The 23,099-nt window shown below is 43.9% G+C and overlaps 1 protein-coding gene across 4 annotated transcripts in view; it reads left to right on the forward strand.

Annotated features, from left to right (window-relative positions):
• Nucleotides 1-23,099, forward strand: part of TMEM128 (transmembrane protein 128) — a 69,743-nt gene that overhangs the window by 27,111 nt on the left and 19,533 nt on the right. For 3 of the 4 annotated variants that reach the window (XM_085871503.1, XM_085871507.1, XM_085871506.1), the window contains exon 2: nt 10,728-10,875. In XM_085871503.1, coding sequence (XP_085727629.1) covers nt 10,728-10,875 — 148 coding nt within the window. Of the gene's footprint in view, nt 1-6,808; nt 6,888-10,727; nt 10,876-23,099 lie in introns of those variants that run through there. The other variant, XM_085871505.1, reaches the window with a different exon arrangement.

A 23,099-nucleotide genomic window follows, 5' to 3' on the forward strand; every position in this document is an offset into this window, starting at 1 on the left:
TTAACACCAGGTGGATTCACTCAGCCTGTCATCCTTCCGAGGTCGGCAAAATGAGTACCAGTTTACTTGGTAACAGGGGCATTGCATCAGCGGCACGGCTGTGCCCCCAGAAAATGATGCAGCCAAGCAGCCATAGGCTGCATACAAATAAATAAATAAACATGCAGACATTTGTAGATATCATGTGTACTTTCGTGGGAATTACAAGTTAACAGACAATGCATTTCAAATGGATGTAGTATATGGGATTTGAACCTGAGTTTGAGAATAAGCCTTCAAGTCGCCTTCAATTTTGGTCAGCACCTTGTCTTACCTTACCATGCCATACCATACAAGGATGTTAGCAGCCAATGCATTCATGGATGGAGAATATGGGATTTGAACTTTGGTTCTGAGAGTAATGAGCCTTCGGTTCAAATGGGAATGCTAATCAGGCCAACCTCATCAGGGTTATTTACTTAGAGCATGCAGTAATTAGTTTGTGAAGTAGTTTTCCACGAAAAATAGGGGTCAGTCGAGATAGTTCATCATTCGAAATATAAATTTGATATTTTCACGATCTAGAGGTAATGAGAATAGATGGATACAAGAGCTGGTGGCCGGCACAAGTAGGCACGCAGGAATGTTGTTTCTTCGTGCTTGCATGATTTGAAGGAATGTGCCATTTAAAAAAAAATCACTTATATGGTAATTTAATGCTTTAGGGATAGCTGTTACTATTCAGTAATTGATTGTGATTGTGAGGAGCAGTATTACCGGAAAAATATTGTGTCGTGTGTCCATGTAGTGCGTGCGCGCGGGTTTCATCCTTCCTTCTTACAAGAACGAAGTCGACGGCATGCCATTGCAAATCCCCACGCTTCCCATGTAAAGCAAGGTTGAAAGATGGTGAAAAGACCCTATATATATATATATATATATATATATATATATATATATATATATATATATATATATATATATATATATATATATATATATATATATATATATATATATATATATATATATATATATATATATATATATATATATATATATATCTATCCTGGTGTGGGCCGGGGGTCGGTGGCGAGAACGACCGCTAGGTGGGGAAGTTTACGCCGTCTCCCACCGGTCTCCCCAGAATTATAGGGTCGTCGCTCCGGATAAGTCCGAATCCGGCAGGTCGATTACTCGACCGTGAAACGCCAATATCTCCACCGCGTGGCGTAGGGTTAACACAGATGCCAACCCTCCCGATTTCATCGGGAGGCTTCCGAAAATTCACTCAAACTCCCGCCCTTACGATCACTATCCTTATCCTCCCGAAATTTTGATATTTTTGCACTGTTCACTAATCAGAATGTACTAGTATGAGAATTGAATGAAAAGCATCGTCTGCTACGTATAGCATGTGGTAACTCCATAACGTTCGCTGCTACCAAATTGTACGTAAAAAATTGCAAATTCAAATGAGGAGCAGCGAAACATTGGGTCTGGATCTCGTTTATGCGATCATGCACTGAGATTTAGTGCATGCGGTATGTGTGCAATACAGTGCATGCGGTATGTATGCACAGTGTATATGCATGCGATACGCTCACTGCATGCAGCTGGGCCCCCTACCAGCCCGGCGGTCGCGACCACCGTGCGGTGTTTAATTTAACAGCCGCTAGAGTTCTACGAGTCGCGCTGCAGCTGTGGAACATCGACTTCGAAGTTACCGATGCTTCAAGCCCTCGATGTTGATTACGAAATGGCAGAAAAGAAGCTTACGAAGACCAATAAATGGTCTCAGAAGTACAAGACCGAATACAGTCTCCAATACCCGTGTATTCGAAAGTCTGAAAGAGGAATTCATCATGCGTATTGTACAGTATGCAGCGTTGATATTTCAGTTGAGCACGGAGGTCGCGATGATATTCGGAAGCACGTTGGAAGCAAACGGCACACGGACATTGCAAAGGAGAGATCTTCGAGCACAGTACCGGTACACTTCTGAATTATTTCACCAAACAAGGGACAAGCGAGGAAGAGGATGTTACCCGAGCGGAACTTCTCTTTAGTGGATTTATTGTGGAACATAACTTGCCCATATCAGTCTCAGATCATGCTGGACCTCTATTTCAAAAGATGTTTCCAGATTCAAAAGTTGCTTCAAAGTATGGATGTGCAAGAACAAAAACTTCAGCAATAATTGGTGAGTTGTCAAATGTTACTGCTTCATCTATTGCCGATATTGCTAGACTAGCTCCATTTAGCCTAGCTACAGACGGTAGCAATGACAGTGGTGAGGCCCAGCTATATCCTGTCCTGAATTCGTACTATGACAACAGTGCTGGGATTGTGAAGCAAGGTTTGCTAAGTTTGCCTGCGTGCAAACAAGATTCCACTGGAGAAAACATTTTCAAACTGCTTGATCATGAGTTCAGTGACAGGAAAATTCCGTGGTGAAATTGTGTTTCCTTTTGTGCTGATAATGCCTCTGTCATGGTGGGCAAGCACAAAGGAGTCGCTGCTTATATCCACAAGCAAAATCCAGAGTGCTACATCATGGGATGCCCTCGCCATATGATGCACAATACGGCCAAGAAGGCGGCTCAGGCCTTACCCATTGAATTAGATGACTTTCTCATCGATATTTACTACTACTTGGACAAAAGTGGTAAACGCGTCAAAGGAGTGAAAGCACTGCAAGAACTCTGTGATGCCCCGACACACAAGATTCTGAAGCATGTCGCAACAAGGTGGCTGTCCCTTGGTCAGTGCCTAGACAGGCTGATTGAACAGTGGGAGCCACTTCGCCTCTTCTTCAAAGAAGAAGTACGAAGAAAAATGCAACCAACTGTAGCCAAGACTCTAACAACGAGCAAGAAGGACGGCACTGTATCTACTGCCAGTACTGGCACTGCAGGATCAAGCACTAGTGGAGCAGCATTCACCACTACCACTGCAGTATCTGCTGCGAAGAAGACAGCAGGGACAGCACCAAAACCAATGCTGAGAGCAGGTAGCATCACCGGCCCTTCATCACGTTCATCTCCAAAGCAGATCCCTTCAGAGTCGAGAAAGACTGTGATAGTCCCATCTACAGGCAAAGAAGGACCCAAGTTAAGTTCTGCTTTTGCCAAATCACTTGATAGAAGCTCAGCAAAACCTTCGAATCAGAGGTCTTCTTCCTTGGCTGCACCTACCTCAAGCTCTCTCCTCAAACGTAAAATTGGATCTGGTACTACGAGTCTGACCTCTTCTGCTGGCAGTAAACGCAAGTGTGATCGCCCTGCGGCGAAGTGTACTACGAGTTCTACAACTAAAAGCGCATCTTCCTCAAACACTGTGCAGGAATCTAGAGAAAAACGTGTCAACAGGATGTTCTTGTCTCCACAAACAAAACTCTATTGTTTCTTCCTTCGATATGCTAACAAGCTTTTTGAGAAGGGGAATCTTCTGCTCCAAAGAGACGAACCCTGTATTCATCTCCTGCACGGAGAATTGAATGGTCTTCTGAAAGATATCTTCGTACGGTTTTTGAAACCATCGGTGTCATCGGTTGCTCTGGTAAATGTATCCTTCTCTGACAGAAATCATCAGAAGAATGATGAGGACCTCATGATTGGGAACGATGCCAAACTGTATATGAGGGAACAAAGGAGTCTCAAGAAATCCACCTTCACTCTGAGTGAGTCAGACATCCAAGGTTTCTTCAGTGCAGTTCGCTCATATTATGTGAAAGCCTGCAATTACATCTTCAAAACCTGGCCGCTAGATGATGAATTAGCCAAGCATGCTCAGGTGCTGGATGTTAAGCTACACCAAGAAGTGGGGTTTGACTGTGTGGAGTTTTTCATCAAGAAATTCCCCTGTCTGTTCAGTGGCGGTGATAGTGACATAGACAGTCTTGAGAGTGAATTCGCTCACTACCAGGCAGACGCCTCCATAGCTACAATTGCTACTGAGACAGTGAGAGTGGATGAGCAGTGGCATCGGATTTCACAGCTCACAGATCCCTGCACTGGTGCCAAGAAGTATCCTAATTTGAGCAAAGTGATGAAGGGAATCTTGGTCATTCCTCATTCGAACGCATCATGTGAGCGGGCACTCAGTCTTGTACGGAAGAATCATACTGAATTTCGTCCCAATTTGAGTGTCAAAACCCTGGAAGCTCTCTTAATTGAAAAACTAGCTCATAGCACCCTTGCTACGAGAGAGGATACAGCAAAGACATAATCAGAAGGGCTAAAAGAGCCACACAGCTGTCACTCAGCAAAGCTGCCATGGAAAAAGCAAGCAGCAGTAGTACCAGCCAGTAAGGTAAGAAAAATATTGCTTCTTTTGTGCTTTTTGTTAATCTTTGATTGTCCCCTAACTTACTAATATTAACATACATGTAACATTAAAAAGTGCACAATTTTCCCCTTTTTTTGTTCAAAAAGTGGGAATTCTTAACATGTTAAATGCTCCAAAATAGGGCTCAGAGGGCACGAGAGAGCGTCTAGAACCCCAGAGCTTCCAGGGCCCTAAGGCGGGCCCTGGACCCCACCGCAAGGGTCGAGCGCTCCGCGCTCGAGATGTGCGCTTCGCGCACATTATTTGGTGTCGGTTGCAAATCCTCCCTAATTCTGATTTCCAAAAGTTGGCATCTCTGGGTTAATTGTCTAGATCCCAATATACCGAAATAACCACGCAGTCTTGGCTACCGGGGATTCACGCCCTCGGCACGTCTTTCTCGAACCGGGTCACTCTACCGAACTGCGGTAGAGTTCCAACTAGTGACTACCAACTCCAGCTTGGTTGCAGCCGAACGGAAGCTGCCAAAGCCGTGCCAGTGAAGTTTAACGGATTATCGGGGATGAAACCCCGTCTGAACTCAGACCCGGACCATGCTGGACCAAATAAAGAAAGGACGGAAATGAGCTGGGAACATTTCTAATAATTTATTTACAATAAAATCAAAAGACAGAAGAGGCGAGACTTATCGCGAATATGCAATGCAGTAATTACAATGATGAAATAAACACTTAAACAATTCTACTTATAGACGGCCCACACGCAGTCACACACACAAAAAGATAAACCAATGTCACCCTCAGGGTGACCCGTATCTTGCCAAAAGGTGACCACGTGCGACTTCTTTAAGGTCACACTGAGGTGAACAGAGCTGCTATCCACCAGGAGCGACTCCTTGTGGAATATCTGCCTACGAGAGATTCCGATGAGAATCGTTCTACAGAGTAACCATGAAAAATATGCTTTTGCCTCATAACGTCACCAAATGACATCATAATGTCTCAAGCTTGACATATCTAGAAAGCACTCATCGAGGTGTTCAATTTGAGGTACAACACGATATGGTTCCTAAAACTTGAAAATTTGACCTTGGGGTCAAATATGTTTGACCTCAGGCGCTAACCATGAAGGTCAAGGCCAATCGCCACCAAAAATTAATCAGCTGAGCGCCAGACCATGAACTATATTCCCATGAAGTTTGAAGACGATCCGATCAAAATTACTCAAAAAATAAGGGTTTCGTCGACTCCCCTGATTTGCGACAAAGTGACCTTGACCTTCAAAATGTTGTGCGCTGAAAGGGACCTCTATCGGCCTCTGATATGCGAAGTTACAAAAATTTCCAATGATAACTGTGCTCTGCAGAATTTTTTATACGTGATTACAGACAAACAAACAAACAAACAAACAAACAAAAAAACAAAAAAAAAAACAAACAAACAAAAAAAAACATACAAACTGACTAACATATCTTGCAAAAACTTCGTTTTGCCAAGATAAAAATATTATCTCATTCCTCTCTGCGTATGCGTGATCAGGACGAATTTCAGAGCCAAAATATGGTTGAAGGACAGACTTGTCTTTATATTCTTGTTCCGATTTGTTTTCAAAATATAATTCATTTCAAACAAGTTTTCCTCAATCATAAACTGATGAGATTGACACACGCACGGACATGAACCAATTGCTTAACCCCACTTTTCGCTTCGCGTGCACGGGGTAGTAATAATATAACGGTGAATATAATAATAAGAGGTAAATTTTGTTATATTTTTATAATTATATTGTTATGGATTTCAGAATCCGGTCTGATGAATGCATCCACATCCAGGTCCTCAGATAGTTATTTCCTTAAATGCATGTTCAGATTAGCCCCATCCCCATGTCTCATGGGATTTTAAATGTGATGCGTTGAGAAGGGGAAAGAATAGATTCCCTCTCTTATGGGAAGCTTTTTTCTTTACGACAGACACATTTATGCACATATTTCTTTCGCGAGCGCTTAGGCCCGCCCTTTTTCGAGCGCACGGCTTGTCATGGTAACGGTGCGTAAGTGGGGCGTGGTGAGCTTGGGGGGGGGGACTCTGCACCCGCTGAGATGGGCCGCAAATATAAAAAAAATTGGAGAGATCCATTCGAGGAGAAAGAAAGCGAGAGAGGAAGCGCGTGAGAGAAGAGAAGCGAGCAGGAAGTGGGCAAGCGAGCCATAAAGGAAGCACGAGTGAACAAGAAGCGGGCAGGCGCGTGAGAGAAGAAGTGGGCAAGCGAGCATGTGGTGCGCGTGTGGGTGTGAGCAGCGCCGACAACGAGTGGGGCACGGGTGAAGTGCGGTCACAACGTCGGTCACAAAGATTGAAGCGCAGGTCAGTCACCAACGGACCATGTGGGTCACTGGACGTCACCAGTTTCGTGAAGTGTGAGGAGCTGCCCGTGTCGCAGCACTAGGGTCTAAACCCGCGACAGACGATCTCGGTGCCCCCCCCCCCTCCCCAAGACGTCGACTGGCGTTCAAGGCTGTTCGCGAGTGGGTGCATGGCAAGGCTGGGTGCTGGTGATGGACAAGACACGCACACACACACATCTCAGGACGTTTTCACTTCACGGACGACTTCTCTCTGGTGAGCGAGACGACTCTTCTCCCCCCCCCCCCCCGAATGATCTGCTGGGTATCCTTGTTTGTGTTTAGTTGGAAGTAAGTCAACCCCCAATAAGCATCTGCTCTCTGTCTCTTTCCTGTCATTTTGATTGATTTTGCCTGATTAACCTTATTATCAATAAATCATTTGTTGACTTCCAAGCTGTCTGCATTTGTCCTTTCCTTCCATTGGTCTAGCATTGTCTGAACTTAGACTGGGAGGTAATTTCCACAGATTTGACCAAAAATAGTCGGCACGCACCAGCGGTTAAAACGCTCGGCCGTCCTAATTAAAATCGAATCAAGATAAGATTGGTGCTTTGCCGAGAAAGCGTGCTCCCTGTTCAGGTAACCACGTGACCTCTAGTTAAATGGCATAATTAGACGGTGGACACTGGAACTGGTTGACTGGGTGGTGTTTGTGGTTCTAAAACAACCCACCGTACCACAACGTTAATTGTGAGCGGTGGCCTCAGGTCCGGCTCTTCCGAGGACAACCGGGAATTAATCCCCCTGAGTGACAAACTGGTGTCTCGGTACCCGTGGCCACAACAATATTATGCCTCCGTCCCTGAGCAGCGCTGCGAGTATGCTGCATGGTGTGGATGGGGCAGGATGAGGTACATGATGTACCGTGGAGGACGACAGCATGAGCCCCAAGTTTCAGTTTCAGGAGAGTGTGATTGTCACGGTGGTGGATGTGGAGCTACATGAGCCTGAACTTCCTAAATTTGCTCCTCCTGTATGAGAGCTCCAGCATAACGGGAAGTAAGCTGAGAGTATTGAGAGGGTATAGCGAGGAGCTCTCCGAATGATCGTTTTCCTTCAGCGATCCCACTATGATGAACTCCTAAATACCCTGCATGTTTCAACACTTAGCAACAGGAGAACTCACATTCTTACTAACTTTGCTAAGTCCCTACTGCAGTCTGATCGTCGTCGTCGGTTTCTTCCACCGACACGTCAGCACTCCGAAATCCCAGAAATGCTCACCACTTGCATATCCCCTAAACCAAAAGTCTAAGATGCAAGTACACAAACATCGCACAAAATACACAACACAACACGACACGAACATCACAAACAAGTCCTGGCAAGGGTCTTCAATCTCTGATTGCTCTTTTTTGTTGTTTCTTTGTGTGCAGGATATCTCAAAAAGTTGTGGATGGACTCTGATAAAATTTTGTGGGCAGGTTGGAGTGTGATAAGGATGAACTGATTATATTTTTGGTGAAGATCCGATTCCGGATCCAACTCGTAGACTTTTTTTTAAAAAAGTGACCACCATTGAGAGATGGGGCCAAAAACGATATCTAGCACGATATCTCAAAAAGTTGTGTATGGATTCGGATGAAACTTCGTGGACATGTTGGGTGTGTGACAAGGAATAATTGATTCAATTTTGGTGAATATCTGGATCTGGAACCGAGAATATTTTCAGTGATTCTTCACCATTGAGAGATGGGGCTAAACTGATATACATCATGATATCTCAAAAAGTTGTGGACAGATTCGGACAAAATTTCATGGACAGGTTAGGTGTGGGCCAAGGACTAATTGCTTTTATTTTGATGAAGATCCAAATCCAGATCCAGCAACGAGAATTTTAATTTTTTTTTAAAGTGATTCTTCACCATTGAGAGATGGGGCCAAAAACAATATATAGCACGATATGTCAAAAAATTATTGCCCCTGATGTATTCTACTTTATCAGGCATTGCGTGGCAGAGGTATGCGCTCTACTGAGTGCTCTTATAGTTTAAATTGTAACACTCTCTTTTAGTCCTTGGACGTCTGTCGTGTGATTTCTTTTTTGTAATAAAACCGAATTTAATTGGAACCATAACCCACAACCTTTATTAACCCCATTAGTCCTTCCTAACCCAACGCTCTTACGAGCAGGTTACTGTGTTTCCTCTCTCTCTCTTTTCTTGTTCATTCATCCCCTTGCTTGTGTCCAACTGTTGCCTCACTTCCAGTGCATACCCTCCGCTTCCACCTCACTCTTCCACAAGGCTCGATCATTTATAATAATTAGAGTAATTAATATTGTGATGTTGTATGCATGTCATCTTGTTTGGAATCCTGCTTCCTGCAAATGTTCATTCGTAATGTAGGCAACACCCACTAACGAAATGAGCTATCAACCACTTCAAAAAATATTGCAGATAAAGGATAATCTATTGGTGTCGAGCAACTCCCTGTGTCACTCACTGTATAATGTCCTTATTACCTCTGCCACCGAAGGTGGACGGAGGTTATGTTTTCTCCCCTGTTTGTCTATCTGTCTGTCTGTGAGCAGGATATCTCCAAAAGTTGTGACAAGGACGAATCAATTCGATTTTGGTGAAGATCAGGATTTGGATCTGGATACTGTAATTTTTAGGTGATTCTTCACCATTGAGAGATCAAAACAAAAACGATATATAGGACGATATCTAAAATGTTGTGGATGGATGATAACAAAACATGGTGGATGAGTTGGGTCAGGTCAGGTCAGGTATGGGAGCATGTGCCAGAACAGCGCGTCGCTGCGTCCACTTTCCGCCGGTACTCCAGGGGCCTCCGTCTGGCCTTCCCCCAGGCAGATGCCAGGCCCATCCCCATCTCCTTGAGATGCTGGTCAACCTGCTGCAACCACGAGGCACGTGGTCGGCCCATTGGCCTCCTCCACTCACGAGACTCCCTCGCTGAGAGAATCTGGTGAGCAGGATCAGCGTCAGGAAAACGAGCCACATGTCCATACTGCCGCAACTGACGCTTACGGACCATGCAGGTAACAAATCTCATCCGAGTCTCTCTCAGCAACCACTCGTTGGACACAAAATCTGACCAGCGATAGCCAAGGATTCTCCGAAGGGACCTGGTACCAAAGGAATTAAGTCTCCGTCTCAGATCCTTGGTCAGAGTCCAAGTCTCGCATCCATAGAGCAAGACTGGAAGCACCAAGGATCTGAAGACTCAGACTTTTGTCCTCCCGCACAGGTACCGGCAGCGCCACACCCCATGATCCAGTGAATCTATGACTCCCCAGGCCCGACCCAGACGTCTATTGACTTCTGACTCACAGCCAGCACAGACATGAATATCACTGCCAAGGTAAGTGAATCTCTCCACGACCTCAACATCCTCACCACAAACAGACACAGACAGGACAGCAGCATCCAAGATGTCATTGAGTTGGGTAGGTGACAAGAACAAGCGGATTAGATTTTGGTTCAGGTCCAGATGCAGATGAGGCCCATCGGCGGGATGCAAAACTTAAACTGTTGAACCTGGCGGAGTAATGTGCTCTAACAATTGCCGTTCTAGTTTGCTTTTGAAATTTATATGGCGATTAAAATCCACTTCATCCAGCATATTGAAAGGGAGAGTCGGTTTATGCTTGTTTTAGTTAAGGGGGAAAGGGGGAAGACTTTCTGGGAATGGAGGGGTGCATCCTTCGGTGAGAACTCAGTGCAGTCATTTAGCTGAGAAATAATTCTGAATATAACTTGGTTACGGATCAATGAGATTGTGTGTTCACTTTGCACTTTTCTAACATTGACAAGGTTTGTGGAGAAGCTTTTGCATAAATCACTTGCAGGATGAGAGTATGAGGACGCGTCAACATCCTGTGCCCTGGCCCCATTCCAAATTTCTGCTCAAAATTGAAGGGGACACTGCATCAGCGGCATCGCTGTACCCCTGCAAGAACTGGTGCAAACCCGCAGTCATGTGCTGCATACTAACGAATGAACAAAGTCGTAGTTCTTGATTTTGCTATTAAAAAAAAAAAAAAATTCCGTGCAGCCGAACCTGGAGGTGTTTGCCTGCTCTGCAGGGCCTGATGGTGTTGGCACACAAGAGAGAGTGGCTGCACCTTCTCGTCGAATCAACGTCCATGCAGCTTTCTGGGTGTGCGCAGCCAGTGCCGTGACCTTCTACACTGACTTTTTCATGGTTGTGTTCACAGATCTACGTGTTGACAGGTGAACCAAAATCTTCATCAAATAAAAATGGGATATTCAAACACACCAATGTTATACATGCACTGATAGTCTGGCAGATATGTGAAATATTCTGGTAGTTTTGTGCCTTTGATGATACAAGCATGAAATTTGGTACACAGTTATAGCATGCCCTTAGGAAACATTTTGGATATAGGGACATTCCAGATTACCCCTAGGGTCAAAATGGTGGCCATTTTACAAAATGGCTGCCACGAATAACAAATTCTGCCTACAAGGTCAGCAAAGTCATATGTGCTTGGCGCAAAACACAATGTAGTGAGTATAATATGATTATTATCAACTAGTATGCACATGCTTCATTATCTACTTCATATTTGACTAAAAAATGCATCTACGGTGGTCTATGAGGGACACAGATAACAGTTTACCATCGCAATAATGCATGGCTGGAACAAGAGCTCTGCAATATGATCATGCATGTGAATGTTACCTGAATATTGTTTCTGGAAATATAAATAGATCAAAAATCAAATTTGGTGAAAGGAACTTAGACTCCATGAATATTTCCATTATTAATTACATACTGGGAGCTGGCAATGTCGCGATTAAATGCATAAATTTGCGAAATCGATATTGATGTACTCACTCTATTAATTTTCATGATTGCATAATAGAAATGTTCAAACTACAATGGTGTGTTCATATTGATTTGCGTTTAACATGGTCCTGTCCAGCGCAAAGAAATAATGTGTGGTGGCCTATTGGGGACATCGAGTGACAATCACCCAAGATCGCCATTGTGTATATATAATATGCATCTCCTCTGGGCTGAGGTTCGTAGTTGAAAACATTTTAACTCTGCTATTCTGTTTTCAGGTGATAACTCCACTGTAGTGTACCCAAAGACTAATCCCCTACTTGGTGGTGGTTCTTCCCAATTTTACAGTGACTGATTGGTGGTGGTTCAAGACAATGGCCAAGCATTTCAAACTATTAGACCCCCAGCCACGAGGGCCAAGTACATTTGTTACATCAATTAACCAGACAGACTGGAACCTATGTGTGCTGTGTCAGATGGACACCACTGAGCCTCTTCATTGTCCAGCTGACTCCAAGCGAAGCACAGGAGGGTCTGGATACCAGACTCTGGCAGACAACCTCCTCAGGTTCAGTGAGATCGACTGCTTGCCAAAATCTCTCGACATGTCCCGCTTGGACGATGGTGAGGGTATTGAGTCCACCTTCCAGCACCACAGGGCTAAGTGGCATGATTCGTGCAGACTACAATACAACAAAACTCAATTGATTCGGGCAGAGAAGAGGAAAACAACCAGTGGGGATACCGAAGGCGTGACACGAAAGTATACCCGTCAGAGTGTGGACCGCACAGAGTCACTGCTCGAAACGTGTTTCTTTTGTGACAAGCCAGCAGGTAACTAGTCTTTGCGCAAAGCTTCTACCTTTGACCTGGACAGACGAGTCAGGAAATGTTCTCTGAAACTAGAAGACAAGCCACTTATTGCTAAACTGAGTGCTGGAGATATGATGGCGCAAGATGCCCTGTACCATGTGAAGTGTCTGCTTTCCCTCTATAACAAAGCAAGGGACACAAAGAGAACCTTGAATGACCAGGATGATATCAATCATGGCATAGCTCTCAGAGAACTGGTGTCCTACATCGATGATGCCCGCATGGACGCTCTTGTGGCACCAGTGTTCAAGCTGTTAGGGTTAGGGTTAGGGTTAGGGTTAGCAGTTCACCTGCGCGACATGGTGACACTGGCGACCAAACATGCAAGTGTATACATGCAGTTTCTTGCCGGCAACGACACAGTAAAGAAGGCCACTCATGCGTTTTCTGCGATGGCCATCGACCAAGCCCACGAGCAGAATAACGCATTAGTTAAGGGTGACGGAGGAGCTGTAGGCCTTACAGAGAATCCCGCTGCATTACGCCGCTGGATGGTGTCTGGTCCAGAGATGGCCAGAGTGATCGCTGAGTTCCAGGCCACATCAGAGACCAAGAAGGCTGTTCACAAACACCACGAGCAGACCAAGCACACACAGGTAGCCTTTGCTAGAGATGTGCGTTCACTCACTCAAGTCATGGGGGAGATGGGCAACCCATTTTGTGATGACAGCAAGGATCTCCTGGTGCTAGACAGCAGAGACCTGGCAGACCCAGCAGTTATCAATACTGTACGCCAAATCGAGAAGCTGGGACAAGAACCGCATGACTCCTATGTCCATGAGAGACTTATCAACCAGACAAAGCCCATCACCGACCCAATCAAGAGAAACAACCTCCCTCTCTTCAGCTGACCTCCAGTCAGAGAGAAGTCAAGAGCACAGCTGCAGGTTTCATCTCTGAAGAACGACTGTTCCCTGTTCTCCAGGTTGTTCATTGCGTCCCAGATACGTGATGGAGATCTTGATGAGTTCTTCACACATGAGAACCAAGCATGTCCCCCTGCACTGTCACACATGGGCAAGATGAGACTTGGAACAAAGTCTGATCTGGTTGGCTGCTTAGAAGATCTGGTCCCTCCACAGGAGAATGCTGCTGCTGCTGCTAGTCCAGCAGTTGAGGTTATCATCCTTGATGGTGCAGCGATCATCAGTATGCTGCCACCTGGCACAGCAAAGACCTTCAACGAGTATGCATCAGAAGTATTCTTACCATACATCACATCTCAGCTGCAGCATACGAGCAGGATGGATATTGTCTGGGATGAATACCTCACAGACAGTTTGAAGGCAGACACTAGGAAGAAGCGAGGCAAAGGCATCAGGAGACGAGTCGAGCCATCTAGTTCCGTTCCTGGAAACTGGCAGACCTTTCTTCGCACAGATGAGAACAAGATGGAGTTGTTTGACTTCCTAGCCACCAAAGTAGCAACAACAGACACAGACAAACAAGTCATCAGCACCCACCACAAAGATGTGGTTTGTACGCAGGCCCGAGATGTTGCTGGTCTTGCCCCTTGTAGCCATGAAGAGGCTGACACAAGAATGCTACTCCATGCTGAAGAAGCTGTGAGGCAGGGATACAGCAAAGTGTCGATCCGTACAGTAGACACTGATGTCGTGGTCCTTGCGGTGACAGCAGCTGGACGTCTGGACATTGATGAGCTCTGGATTGCTTTTGGCACAGGAAAGAACTTCAGGTTCTTGGCAGCTCACGAGATGTCTGTGGCACTGGGACCTAACAAGTGTCGAGGTTTGCCATTCTTCCATGCCCTCACTGGATGCGACACCGTTTCAAGCTTCGGAGGTAGGGGGAAGAAAAAAGCATGGGAAACCTGGAAAGCCTGTGATGAGGTCACTGATGTCACTGCAGCATTCTGTGCCTTGGCTGCCACGCCAACTCCTTCAGCCGTAGATGACCACATGGATGCACTGGAGCGTTTTGTTGTTGTGCTCTATGATCGCACCAGTAGCCAGGAACATGTCAATGAGTGTCGCAAGCATCTGTTCACCCAGAATGGCAGATAAATAGATGCTCTCCCACCAACTCGTGAAGCCCTGAAACAGCACATCAAGAGAGCTACCTACCAAGCCGGCTACTGTTGGGGCCAGATGATTATGTCCACACCAGAGCTCCCATCGCCCAGTGACTGGGGGTGGGTTCACACCGATAATGGCTGGGACATATACTGAACAACCCTCCCAGAGGCAACTGAGGCATGTCGGCAACTACTAAGGTGTGGCTGCAAAAAGGGATGCAGAGGACAGTGCAAGTGTGTCAAGGCTGCACTCCAGTGCATAGCTCTATGTCACTGTGGTGGGGAGTGTACAAGAGTGTAGAACTGGGACAAGAGAGATCACAGATGATAATTATGTAACATGTACACATGTATCCATGCATCATAGTAGACTCTGTTACCTGGATCTAGAGGTTCCACGGTATAATTTTGACTCTGTAAGTTGATGTTAGGATCAAACAGAAGCACTTCCTCTGAGTTCAAGAGTGTTAAATGAACAACAGTCATTCCATGGTGCTTGATAACACTTTTTTGAAGAGTTTGTTGTAGAAAACCATCCAAAAGTGCAAAAATGCACCAAAAAATGACCAAATAAATGGTTTATTCACGCTTTGTCACCTTTATTTGCTATTTCTTATTTGCTAGAATCTATATTTAGTTAAATGAAACCACTGGTATGCTTCTTAAATATAGTTGTATCCACATGTATCCTCCTTGTACAACACAAAATCGGCTATTTTGTAAAATGGCCGCCATTTTGGCTCTGGGAAGAATCTGGAATGTCCCTATATCCATAAATCTTTGTAAGATACTGCCCTAGCAGTGTGCCAAATTTCATGCTTGTATCACTAAAGGAACATTTTTTTTTTTACATATCTGCTGGACTATGAAACTTAAAGTGCATTGTCATGTTTGTGATTCAACACTTGCAGTAAGCTGGCCAGCCAATGAGAATTAAGAAATGTGCACACATGCAAAACAGAATAATGAATGGTATCAAGAACAGTACTCTACAATTATTATATTTGGTGAGTTGGGAACATATATTTCATTATTTAAAGTGTGCAAGCGCATATTCGCATAAGCGCGCGCGCGCGCACACACACACACACACACACACACACACACACACACACACACACACACACACACACACACACACACACACACACACACACACACACACACACACACACACACACACACACACACACACACACACACACACACACACACACACACACACACACACACACCTAGTGAAGCAAGGCAATAACTTGAAGCCTGTTGTGTTTTTTTTTCAGGTCAAAAGGTCAAAGTCACAAAATCGGTAATTTCCATCCGATAAACTTGAAATTTGAACAGAATTTGCAAATTGGGTCACTGAATTGGTTCACCAATCACAAGCAAAAAGCCTATTGTTTGAGGTCAAATGATTAAAGGTCAAGGTCACACAAAATCATCAATTTTCATACTCCTCCTCCATTGAGACCATACTCTGCAGAGCATTGGTGCTGCCGAAACAGTCTCCTTGGCTTGTGGGTACAATCCTGGACAGGTCGCCACTCCGACACAGGATACCAGCAAGCTGGCACTCATTTTGCCGACCTCAGAATGATGACAGGCAGAGTCAACCCCACCTGGTATTAATTCAACAGCCGAGTGGGATTTGAACTCAGGATCCAAGGATCCCAAGCCCATCACCCGAACCATTAAACCAACACCAGGCATAGAATTTTCATTCGATTGACTTGAAATATGAGCTATTCCACAAGCCTCGACTATGCCTACAACAATAAAATTAAATTGAACAGTGTTTGCGTATTGTGTCGCTGAAGCAAATTGCTTTTTGAAGTTGAAAGGTGAAGGTCACATTTAATCCTCAATTTCCCTCCTATTGACAAAATTTGCATATTAGGCGACTGAATTGGTTCACCAATCAAAAGCTGGAAGCCTATTATTTTTGAGGTCAAAAAGTCAACGTCGCATAAAATTTTCATGCAATTAACTTTAAATATGAACATAATTTGCATATTGGGTCGCTAAATTGGTTCATCAAATTCGGAATGATCCGTTTCGCCATTTTGACACATCAATGGTTTCCATGACAACAATTTCATTCCATCTATCTATCTATATATTACTAAAACTCTCATCCTGTATGTATGCATGTATGTATGTATGTTCCCAAAATACAGCCAAAATGGTACACGATAGCACAAAAATTTTCGGGCCGCATGACTCACCATTCTCCTGCGGTGTGCAGTATCAAGTTTCGTTCAAATTCGGCAACGAAAAAGTTATTAAAAAATAAATTCCCGATTCAGTCAAGTACTCCGGGAGTATTTGATCAATGTAAACAACCTCAGCGGTATAGTTCGCTGGTGCTATCTGTTTTTTTTATTTTCTTGAAATGATTTATTTTAAAATCTCAAACATTTAGTATAGACAAAGAACGATTTATTTGTAAGCATAAAATAAACAACACCATTTTGATCTAATACTTCCGTGTTCATCTATCTATTACTAAAACCCTCATCTTGTATGTATATATGTATGTATGTATGTTCCTGAAATACAGCCAAAACGGTACACGATAGCGCAAAAAATTTAGGGCCACCTTACTCACCATTCTCCTGCGGTATGCAGTATCAAGTTTCGTTCAAATCGGGCAACGAAAAAAATTATTAAAGAATCAATTCCCGATTCAGTGAAGTACTTTTCGGGAGTATTTGATCAATGATGCAAACAACCTCAGTGGGAGAGTTCGCTGGAGCTATCTTTTTTCTTCGTCTCTTTTTTTTTTTAAATGATTTTTTTTATCAACTGCTGTCACAACGGGAACGCAACGGGTTCACGGGTCATCTTGTTATAATTGAATGGGAGTTTTTTTGTGATTTTATCTTTGCCAAACCTCAACAAATTTTCAATGTATCAAATTGAAGCTTACACAGCTTATTTGTACCTCTGTGTCGTAAAACCTGGACAGTCAAAGGTCAAGGGCATCCGAAACATGTGAAACACCTGTTAGGCCGCAGTTATAACATTCGATCATGTAAAACGCTTGATCAGTCAAATTATCGAAATTGCTGTTTCCATGGCAACTATTTCTATTTGTATTTTGCACGTATCGTGCTATGCATGACATCTTTCTTGTTTTTGTTGGTTTATTCACTTATTTTTATAATGGTGACTTATTATATATAGCTTATGGTGGTGCTCGGGGATAAATCGCATGAGAGACGACTCTATATTTGGCGACATTATTGCACTTTGCTTTAATTGAAAGCTCATTGGTAGACAATGGACGCAGTGTATGGAGTTTGAACCTGCGATTTCTCTTAGCTTCATGAGCTAAGTTTTCAGATGGGAATGCCAAACAGGTGAACTGTTTGTTCTCCACCTCTCCGTTGCTCGTTATTCACTCTCCATTCCTTTGTGGAGTTCTTCCATAACCATGCCCGGTGTATTTAAAGAGGTGACACGAACAGCTGTGTTGAGAATTTGTCTTGGAAGTTTGTTGGATGGGCGATGTAGAACAAAAGAAGAAAGAAGGGGTTTCATGAGGATGAATAAATGTGCAGGAAGAAAGGAGGGGATGAATATCATCATCATCAGGGTACTCGTCGAGTTTTTCAAGGCAGTGCATTGTAACGTGTACATGATGCACAAATGTACATGGTTTGTGTGCATCTCCCAGGATATTTTCAATCGGTTGTTCCATACAAAAAGGCCTGCACAGATCGTTCAAAACTGCGCATTCTAATTTCCCAAGAGTTTGTGTAAAATGAGCGGCTGTAACGATCGCCTCTCATTTGTGGTTTAGTGCTGAATAGGATTTCAAGATTGATTGAATGGCGGTTTTGGCAAGAGTGAAGCATGTTCTGTATTTTTGGAGGTTGAGGATCTCTTTCAGTGGTGTAATGATTCGAGCGTCCGCTCTGAATACGAGGAGAGGTCGGTGGTTTGAACCCCAGCCGAGTCGTGCCAAAAACTTTACAAACGATATGTAATGCTTCCTTGCTTGATGCTCACTATTAAAATAGGATAGAGCACAGACAAACATCCAGAGGTTGGCAACCATTGCACAGACTTGATAAGCCAAATGGCCTTCTTCTGCATAAGCTATCGTGTGTAGCCTGTGGCTGCTGGTTGCATCAATTCCTGTGGGCGCGGCTATACCGCTGATGCAGTGTCCTCTATTATCAGTACACTGGTACTTATTTCGCCAACCTCGGAAGGACGACAAGCTGAGTCAACCCCACTTGGTGTTAATTCAACGACTATTCAACGACCCTTTTAAAAAAACATTTTTTGGGGCCTTTTTTTTTTTTTTTTTTTCTCAGCAATTACATGCGTCCGATTGATGCAAAATTTTCAGGGTAGGAGCGACCCCCCCCCCCCCCCCGCGTGGAATTAAAATTAATGATAATTGTGACATCATTGGTCACGTTGTATGGCAGCCACCTTGGATTAAACGCAAAAAATTTAAACATTATATCGCTGAAACCACTGATCGGAAAAATTTGAAACTTGGCTCATCTCATTCTACTCCCAATGGGGAATACATGATTGTAAGGATGATGTCATTGGTGAAGTGGTAGACCAGTCATAAATGTTTTAATCAAAATCCTTGTCTACTAATGAGATTCAGTGTGCATGTCCAGGCCGTAACATTTTTTTTTTTTTTTTACCAATTTACCTTTCAGCATAAAATCTTCCACAAACCTTTATTATGAGATTGTTGGAGAACACAAATTGATAAAACGTACAATTTCTTAAACTGTCGTTTTCATCAAGGTTAGTTCGAGTACAAAGCGGACACGGACGGGCTTTGCATTTTGAGATGCTTTCCAGTTTAAATTGATTTTTCCGAAATGTGTAAAAGCCTGCGCAAGCGGTCACAAGACACGGCGTATTGTTGGAAACAATATTTCTTTGGAAAGAGTTCTTGTGTTTGTGATTCTTGGAGTTTGTTCTCAAACAGCTTTAGTGTTGAGATTTACTGCAGAAAACAATGTTCAGCTGTGAGAGAGTCGAGTGTACGGGCAATCTTGGTTTAACCCACAGCTGCTGCCACCCTCGGTGACGCTGAGCTTTCGGTGCTTTTCATGTGTGGAACACGACATTCCAGTTGATACTGTTTGTAAATAGCTTGGATTGGTCCTTGTTGGCATTCCCATCTTCGAACTTCGCTCACGATGTTGGGATTGCGTGTTTGAATCCCACGTACACCGTGTTGATTTGTCCATTATCTACCAATGTAACTTTTAATTCATGTAAAATACGTACGTTGATGTTTCCAAATGCCCTTGTCCTGCATGTGATACATGTACGAGCTCCACCATGAGCCTTATTGTAGACGACAAATAAAATAATTTTGGTGCGATGGGTTCTTGCCCGAGTTTATTACGAGTAAAGACGACGACGACGACGACGACGACAGTGAGGGAGAATTGGCAGAAGAAGAACATGAACCCTCCAAGGGTGGCATCATGTTTGTATTCTGCACTCTTCTCATTAATTGGCCTGTGATTACCAGTGGCTTATTTTTTTTTTCAATGAAAAACAACCATTGTTGCTTTGTTTCGCAATCCATGGTCAGAATGTTTTCAAGCCATTTCACCACGAGGTGTCATTTGAAGCAAAACTTTGTGTGCATTGTTTTCTTTATGATAGCACCTATAATACAATACAGTATAAGTTCCTTTCCAAGGAAACCCAACACAGTTGGAGGCCATTCGGCCCATCAAAGCCTGTGCTTTGGTTGTTTGTCTGTGCTCTATCCCTTTCATTTGCTTAGCATCATGCAAGGAAGCTCAGCATGTACGTACTGTACCTTTTTATTTATTTATTTATTTTTAAAAAAGTGTTTGGTATGGCTCAGCCATGGTTCGATCCACCAACCTCCCAGACACAGAACAGATGCTCTAACCGTTACACCACCGAGTCTGGTTAAAAGGCACTGTTGGGATTCGAACCCAGGATCTCCTGTTTACTAGACCGGCGCTGTAACCAACTAAGCCATGGTGCCAACCAATCTAGTTCAAATGATTGTTAACACTGGTTTAACAAGGTGATTCAAGGAAATAAACAGGTGGTGTTTGTGCAGTTAATGAGCTCTCGGGTCAGAAGTGTGGTGTTTGCCGCACCTGATGCTGTAACCTGTGGGTCAAATGCCATGTATTATGATGAACCACATTACTTTGGCAGGTGTACCCGCATGACCTTGCCCCTCGTTGACTGCAAGTACGAGTTGTTGTTTTTTAACAAGGCTTAATTTATACCATTAAAAATATCCCACAATCCAACACCATGCAAGACCCTCCTGGTTGGCTGCTTTAGGAGGAGTATGCCAGTGATAGTACCCCCCTCCCCTCCCCCCACTCCGATATTCCAAACCCACTAATCCTAACTCGGCTGCATATTCACGAAGTGACGTCCATGGTCTTATCTTATTCTTTCTTTATAAAATTAATATACCAACCATGCTTCAAAACAATTCATTTAAAATGTGCAGATTTGATTCAACACCACATTGGGGTTCTGTCTAAAGATGTATAGACTTGTGCCTCCAAACCATAGTCTGGGCCTCTTAAACAATAGTCTGGGCCTCTTAACAATAGTCTGGGCCTCCAAACCATAGTCTGGGCCTCTTAAACAATAGTCTGGGCCTCTTAACAATAGTCTGGGCTTCTTGAACCATAGTCTGGGCCTCTTAACAATAGTCTGCGCCTCTTAACAATAGTCTGGGCCTCTTAACAATAGTCTGGGCCTCCAAACCATAGTCTGGGCCTCTTAACCCATAGTCTGGGCCTCTTAACAATAGTCTGGGCCTCTTAACAATAGTCTGCGCCTCTTAACAATAGTCTGGGCCTCTTAACAATAGTCTGGACCTCTTAACAATAGTTTAGGCCTCTTAACAATAGTCTGGACCTGTTAACAATAGTCTGGGCCTCTTAACCCATAGTCTGGGCCTCTTTCCAAGACATTGTTCAATATAATCATTGTCTTCCATCAAAGGCTGTTGAACCACCATAGGTTTACAAGGATTACAAGGAAATTATGCGCAGGAGGAAATTATGCGCCATTCATCCCATCCACCTGCACCACACCAATACCAGATTTAATAAATCCGTCAATACCCGTTCCCTTCGTGTGCAGCCTTTTGGCTGCTGATTGCATCGTTGGTTCGGGGTGCGGATATGCTACTGATGCAGTGCCCCTGTTACCAGTATACTGGTACTCATTTTGCTGACCTCGGAAGGATGACAGGCTGAGTCAACCCCCTGGTGTTAATTCAGCGGCCAACAGGGCTTGAACTCAGGACCCGAGGATCCCAAGCCACCACCCTAACCGCTAACCAACACCAGGATATTTGGTTGGGGATTGTTTTCTTTGAATCCACCATAGCTTGGTTCGGGATTATTTTCTTTGAATTCACCGTAGCTTGGTTGGAGATTTCTCACTTTGAATCCACTTTAGATTGGTTTGGGATTATTCTCTTTAAATCCACCATAGATTGGTTGATGGGTCCTTCTCTTCCACTGTGGATTGGTTGGGGATTCTTCTCTTTGAATCTACCGTAGATTGGTTGGGGATCCCTCTCTTTGAATCCACCATAGATTGGTTAGGGATCCCTCTCTTTTAATCCACTGTTGATTGGTTGGGGATTCCTCTATTTGAATCCACTGTGGATTGGTTGGGGATCCCTCTCTTTGAATCCACCATAGATTGGTTGGGGATTCCTCCATTTGAGTCCACTGTTGATTGTTTGGGGATTCCTCTATTTGAATCCACTGTTTATTGTTTGGGGATTCCTCTATTTGAATCCACTGTGGATTGGTTGGGGATTATTCTCTTTGAATCCACCATAGATTGGTTGGGGATCCCTCTCTTTGAATCCACTGTTGATTGTTTGGGGATTCCTCTATTTGAATCCATTGTTTATTGTTTGGGGATTCCTCTATTTGAATCCACTGGAGATTGGTTGGGGATTCCTCTATTTGAATCCACTGGATTGGTTGGGGATTCCTCGATTTGAATCCACTGTTGATTGTTTGGGGATTCCTCTATTTGAATCCACTGGAGATTGGTTGGGGATTCCTCTATTTGAATCCACTGTTGATTGTTTGGGGATTCCTCTATTTGAATCCACTGTTGATTGTTTGGGAATTCCTCTATTTGAAGCCACTGTTGATTGGTTGGGGATTCCTCTATTTGAATCCACTGTTTGTTTGGGGATTCCTCTGTTTGAATCCACTGGAGATTGGTTGGGGATTCCTCCATTTGAATCCACTGGAGATTGGTTGGGGATTCGCCTGTTTGAATCCACTGTGGAATGGTTGGGGATTCCTCTATTTGAATCCACTGTGGATTGGTTGGGGATTCCTCTATTTGAATCCACTGTTGATTGGGGATTCCTCTATTTGAATCCACTGTTGATTGGGGATTCCTCTATTTGAATCCACTGTTGATTGGTTGGGGATTCCTCTATTTGAATCCACCATAAATTGGTTGGGGATTACTCTCTGAATCCACTGTAGATTGGTTGGGGATTCCTCTATTTGAATCCACTGTTGATTGGGGATTCCTCTATTTGAATCCACTGTTGATTGGGGATTCCTCTATTTGAATCCACTGTTGATTGGTTGGGGATTCCTCTATTTGAATCCACTGTTGATTGGTTGGGGATTACTCTATTTGAATCCACTGTTGATTGGTTGGGGATTCCTCTATTTGAATTCACCATAAATT

The sequence above is a fragment of the Eptatretus burgeri genome, chromosome 2 (assembly GCF_056783735.1).
Source record: "Eptatretus burgeri isolate ZD-2024b chromosome 2, Ebu_testis_v1, whole genome shotgun sequence".
Classification (NCBI taxonomy): Eukaryota; Metazoa; Chordata; class Myxini; order Myxiniformes; family Myxinidae; genus Eptatretus; species Eptatretus burgeri.